General features: G+C 54.6%; 1 protein-coding gene across 2 annotated transcripts in view; it reads right to left on the bottom strand.

Annotated features, from left to right (window-relative positions):
- Positions 1-496: 496 nt before the first annotated feature.
- The window catches only part of LOC111927879 (sodium- and chloride-dependent GABA transporter 2-like), a 29,525-nt gene continuing 24,021 nt past the window's right edge, over positions 497-6,000 (bottom strand). For both annotated transcript variants that reach the window (XM_086885547.1, XM_023924912.2), the window contains 7 exons: positions 5,485-5,609; positions 4,862-4,974; positions 4,590-4,727; positions 3,456-3,558; positions 2,741-2,841; positions 2,143-2,313; positions 497-996 (listed from right to left, as the gene is read on the bottom strand). In XM_086885547.1, the coding sequence (XP_086741673.1) occupies positions 877-996; positions 2,143-2,313; positions 2,741-2,841; positions 3,456-3,558; positions 4,590-4,727; positions 4,862-4,974; positions 5,485-5,609 (871 nt within the window). In that variant the 3' untranslated portion in view covers positions 497-876. The remainder of the gene's footprint in view (positions 997-2,142; positions 2,314-2,740; positions 2,842-3,455; positions 3,559-4,589; positions 4,728-4,861; positions 4,975-5,484; positions 5,610-6,000) is intronic.

Raw genomic sequence — 6,000 nt, 5'->3', positions numbered from 1 at the left:
AGTTTTATTTCTTTTACCCAAACAGCCTGGGAGCCAGGGGCCCTATTTGTTGACATAACACGCGGATTCCGTTTCCACCGCTCAGCCCTTCTTCCATCCCCAGGAAAACCGAAATGACTGGCTCCAGAGCACCTGGAAGGTGGTCAGCACGGAGAAACACACAGACCTGCAGAGACGAGGGAGAGCTTCCCATGATCTCTCACTTGTGAGAAGAAAACACAAATCCACATGCTCCTCTCAGACCGCAGTGACTCACACGGATCTGGGAGCTGGCAGTGGCTCCAGCAGAAGGTGGCATTGCACTCTTCACCAGGGTACCCCAGGCCTATCACCTAAGAGGAGCCACTGAACCGCTGCTCCCTGTTTTCCTTCCTCTCTGGCCACCTTCCATATCCCTGTGCCAGCAGAACACAGATCCAGACCTGGATGCCCAGCACATCTCACCTAACATGCTGCTGGACACCAGTGGGACAAAATAGAGACAGAGCAGATCTAGTCAGGAAAAACACAGATTTAATGGAATGAATGGAGAAGCTCCCAAAGTCCACATTGGAGCCACAGCTCTGAGACTCTTTTCTGCAGGGTCAGTCCTTCCTTTCTGCCCACCAGAAGCCTGGCAATGCTCAGGAACACTGGTGCTTGATGTGTCCCTTCAGAGCTCTCTCCAGGGAGAGAAATAAGGTGCATTGCTAACTCCACACAGATCATCTCCACGGCAGCCTCTTCCTCAGCCCTTCAAATCTTCCAGGGAAGGGAGCTCAGCCCAGAAATCCCTCTCTTCTTGGCGAGTGAAGAATCCTTGTGTTATCCAACAGGTGGCAAAGGCTGTACAGAAACCATCCTGGGGGGAGGGAGGGAGGGAGAGCCAGGCCAGTCCTAGCAATGAGACTCGAGCTCTGTCAGCATCAGGAGGCCAGCTCTGGTGGGGGGAAGGGGCTGCTCTGTGCCTGGCCTGGAAGGCAAGTCCTCAAGTGGGCAGGTGAGTTGGCGAAACCTCTGGAAGGCAAAGACAGGCACTAAACAGCTGCAAAGACAAAAAGTGACCTGGGCCCTCCCCTAGCAGTCCTGGCTTTCATTCAGCCAGCCAGGCCCAGCTGCAGATCTGGTCTATAAATGCCAGAGATGTCCAAAATAAGAACAGTCAGTACTTCAGACACTGAGGGGATAAGCTCAATCTTCCAACCCCTTGTCCCAAGAGAGGCACTGAACACCTGAGACTCTAGCCCAGGGGTAATGAAGGAAAGCTCTGTCCTCCATTTGCTCCAGAGCAGGGTTAGAACACAGTCTGAAGGCAGGCTGGTGACCGAGTGCCTCCAGGCAGTGCCCTCCATCAGCACAGAGCCTGTGCACACAGGGCTGCCTTCCACTGGGACAAGTTCAGGACAAGTTCATGACAAGTTTACTCTCACACCACACCACGCTGTGCAGCCTTGCCATGCCCCTGCAGCTGTTCCCACTCCTGCCTGTCTGTGCTGGACACAGGGGTCAGGGGCCCATTGCTGTCACAACCCATTCTTGAACACGTGCAGGAGGCAGGGAGTGAGAGGGATCCTGGGGGTTCTGGGCTGTTTGTGAAACCTCACCCTGAAATCACAAGCTGTGGCAGGGATGGGATGCTTATCTGGAGCCTGGTTTTTCAGCTCCCTGCCCCTGCAGTGTATTAAAAGGCAACCAGCAATGCATCACTCTGGAAGCAGGAGAGAACCAGAGCACTAAAACTGAGGGGACCTCCAAATTCCCTGTGATTCCTGCATTCCAGCTCTATGGCCTCAACACAGACTGGTGAACTCAGCTGATCATAATGCTCAGGGGATCTGGAGCTTTCTCAGAGCAAGTCCTCAAGGCTCAGTTAAGGGCAGCATGGAGATCATCTTTATTCTCTCCATCTAATGACCTTTTTCCTGGTGGTACTTGCCAAGGGACAGAAGAAATTAGAAAAGGGTACCACGAGGCAGCAGCCAGCTTGGAGCAGCCCTCCAGCAAGGCAGAACTTTAAATAACGGGTCTGATATAGCAATTAACTCATTTAATTGATTTATTCTTGGCTCCTTGCTAATCAACCTGCAACATGCAGATGATTCTGCTGCAGGGCTGGAGCTCAACACAGAAGGACATGCCCCGATCCCAGAGCACCAACCTCACCTCTCTGAGGGAGCCTTTGATAGTGGAGAGTTTGTAGAGGATCCAGAGAGGGATGCACACCATGGAGGAGAGGGCCAGCAGCCAGCCCAGGGTGTCTCCCCACCACGGGTACACGTACTTCTTGTTGTACGTCAGCGGGGTGTATTTGATCAAAGAAAACAGGAAGGTTGCCTGGCAAGGTGAAAGAGATCAGGAAAAAAAGAGAAAGAAAATCAACACCATGAGCAAAGAGAGCTCTTCCTGGTGAGTACACATCTGCACAGAGACTCGTGGTAAAAAGGAGCACCTCAGGGCAGCAGCAGAGGAGACTTCCATTAAGCAGGGTTTGCTGGGACAGCCCCCAAGGGCAACACCCCTCATGGCATCAAGGAGCTTGTCCCACTAGCAGACACCTCTGTCACAGCTTAGCCTCTCTGTTGTTGAGTCCCACACCCGGCCCCAAAGCTACAAGCACCACCAGCAAAAGGCCCCGTAGCCCAGGGCCACACAACCCCCCATACATACGCACATCCCTCTGTATTTATGTGGGTGTCTGTATCTCAGAGGCCCCCAGCCCTCCCATCTTCCTCCCCAAGCTCTTCCTCCTGCGTGTCCTCACCATGCAAACGGCAGGGGTGATGAAAAGCCAGCAGTATTTGATGGTGGGCCACGGCCGGTAGCCGATCATGTCCTCAATGTTATCGTAGAAACGCTCAGCACCTGCGGAAGAGGGCGAGGATGGGACCCCTCACTGCCCCCAGGGAAGGAGGGCAGCGGGGTCTGTGTGTCCAGGGTCCTGCTTCACCACTCTTGAGGTGCAGCAGCCTCAGTGTAGCCAACAATTGGGTCAGGGAGCTCCTCAGGAGCGTGGCCAGCTTTGGTCCTTGTCCTGGACTGACTTCCTATCCCCCCAAAGAGCTCAGGAGGTCAGCAGGGCCATCCCCTCAGCATCTCCAAGGCTAGGAACTCAGCCCAGGTTTGACCCATACCTGCTGACTGTCAAGACTGAGAGAGGGCTCTCAAAAATGTTTTTCTCAAGCCCTCTGAACAGAGGTTGAGAAGAGATTTTTCAGACAGCTCCAATTCCCCAAGGAAGGAGGTCTCAAAAGAGGGAACACATAGAAACAAGCAGGGGAGATCTGCCAAGCAGATCCCCCAGGGCGCTCCTGTGAGGAGGTCCCTGCCAGTTGAGTCCAGGGGCACCAAAGCAAAGGTTTAGCTTCTGCCTTGCATTGCCAAGCAATTACCAAGCTGAGCTACTGACTGGCATTTTGAGGATGAAGCAGACAAGAGAGTGAGGGGCCAGAGCTGTGGCCCCGCTAGTTGGTACTCACCATAGACCCAGGCGATGCAGAGAGTCTCAAAGATGGCCACAAAGAGCAGGCACATGCCACTGGCAGCATAGTAATCAAAGAGCTGGAAGACATACATCCCACCCTGGGAAGGCCCAAGTGGGCAGCAAGGTGAGAGACAGGGGAGAGGAATCAGGCAAAGAGGCAGAGCAGGAAACAAACCCAGTGTCATCCCCAGAGCTGGGGGCATGTCCCTTTCTGGGACAGGGTTTCAGCCTGACAGAGACACGCAGCCACCCTGCTGCCCTCAGGAGCCTCTGCAGCCCTGCATTTCAATGTAAGGCAGCACAGCAGATGGCAACTGACTGCCAGAGATTGTGGGGATGCTTTGGGAGAAGACAAAACCTAGGCAGCTCTTGTGGCTGGAAGTCAGGATGGAAAACCCCTTTAAGGTACGCAATCCATCTGATTGACTTTACAGTCCCAATTTGCAGAAGGAAATAACTGCATGCAGCCCGGTGTTCTCACTGCCCAGGTCTGCAGGGCTGTCTGCAAAACAGGCCTGTGGGTAAGTCCAGGCACGATGTTGCATGTACAACATCAGGAATAGCTTTTCCAACAGTTACGCCCAAATGAGAACAGAAAGTGCCAAGAGCATTCTAACAGCATCAATGCACACACGCGTATTGTTAGGCAGAGTTAAGGGTTTTAAACAACAGTTTAGCTCCCAGGCAATTAATCACAAGGATAATACAGATGATATCAGTATAATAGATAAGGGGTGGACTCAGGCCTGATGAGTTTCCTTATAGCAAGTGTTCCTGCAGCTCCATTCAGGAAGAGAGAGAAGGACAAGGGCACTCCCTTCCCATGCAACAGACTATAGCTGTAAAGGTTAGGTCTGTGTCAAGATAAATTTATAACCAAGACCCAGGCTGTCCAGAGCTCCAGCTATCAGTCATGGCAGGAGAAGTATCAGGACTGTGACTGGCACAAGGGGTAAGGGCTGGAAGGGAGAACGTGAATGGCATGAGAAGGGCAGGGCAGGCTCCTGCAGGCCCAGGGCAGCAGGATGGGACTCAGCAGCAAGCTCTCGGCCCCAGTGTAGACCTCACCACCCCCCAGCTCCCACTCTGTCCTGTCAAGCACCATGCAGGTGGTCAGAGCCCCAAATACCTCTGTGAGCATCACCAAGCCAACCAGGTAGGAGAGGACGGAGACCAGCAGGATGAGGGTCTCGCGGCGGTTCTTCTTGCGGAAGATGCTGGGGTACATGTCCACAAGAGCCGTCACAAGGCTCTCCACACAGACAAACTGCAAAAAGCACAGATCCCACCTCTGTCAGCCCATCAGCTTCCCAGCCCCACTGGCTCCCCCTCAGCCAAGTTGAAGCCTGTCCTGAAGAGACAGCGGATTTTGTCTGGTAGGGAATCGCTCTGCAGCTTTACCTGGCTGTCCAGTCCCAGCAAAACAACCATCAGGAAGAAGAAGCACGCCCAGAGCGGGGAGAAGGGCAGCATGACCACAGCCCGAGGGTAGGCGATGAATGCCAGGCCAGGCCCTGCAGGGAGAAGGGCTTTGAGAGCGCAGCACGGCTGCTTCAGAGGCAGCCACCCAGCCCAGGCACAGCCTGTGGCCATGCAGCCTCTCGCCGCAGGAGAACCCGTGCTGTGAGTGAACTCGGGCTCCTGGAGCAGGGAAGGAGAAGCAGGAGGGGAGGTAAGGGGACACAGAAACCTCTGCCTGCTTCCCCCGGGAGCCGAGGGAAGCCTCAGAGCCCAGGGAGCACAGCACAAGGCTGGGCATGTGCCATGCAGTCACCCCAGCGCCCTCGCCACAGGAGACAGCAGCTGCCTAACCCCAGCCCTCACCCCTAGAGACAGCTTGTATTAGGCTCAAACCACAGCTACTGCATCTCAGTTCTTCATGAATGTGCACTCATTTGCTCTCATTTCTCCCTTTTGGGGGCAGAGAGCAGGGGATGGGAACCTGCAGCTGCAGGCATGCCCCGGTCACTGGGGGCTCAAGTGGCAGCACCCCACAGCCCCATCCCACCAGGGTCTCCACTCACCTGACTCAGCCACCTCGGCGATGGGCACACCCTGCTCCTGTGCCATGAAGCCCAGGATGGAGAAGATGGCAAAGCCAGCCACAAAGCTGGTGCCGCTGTTGAGGAAGCACAGTGCCACACAGTCCCTGGGAGAAGGGGGCAAAGCATCAGCCAGGTATGACCCACACCTCATGGCAGCCCCCCAGGGCAGCACCTGCTTCTCTGCCCCAGCCACTGTGTCTCTCCCAACACACCTGCAGCTTGACTCAGCACCAGGAGCTGCAGAAAGATGCTCCAGGCTGGACAGCACAGCAGGACTGCCCCAAGGGCAGCCTTGTCCGAGGACAGCATAAAGATGCGTTGCTCACCCAAGCTCCTTGCTGGTGAGATAGTCTTCCCCCACATCTAAATGCCAGGCTTTTTTCTGGTTTTTTCCTCTCTCTCCCCTGGTCCCTCCTGTAGCAGCATGTAACAGTTTATTTTTGTCTGAGAACGGAACATGTTTTTTTTCCCTTAATAGATTTCTCAGACCAGTTA

Source organism: Cyanistes caeruleus, chromosome 4 (assembly GCF_971803275.1).
Source record: "Cyanistes caeruleus chromosome 4, bCyaCae1.hap1.1, whole genome shotgun sequence".
NCBI classification, from domain to species: domain Eukaryota; kingdom Metazoa; phylum Chordata; class Aves; order Passeriformes; family Paridae; genus Cyanistes; species Cyanistes caeruleus.
Note: the sequence above shows the minus strand (reverse complement) of the source record. Positions and strands in the feature narration are given on the sequence as shown.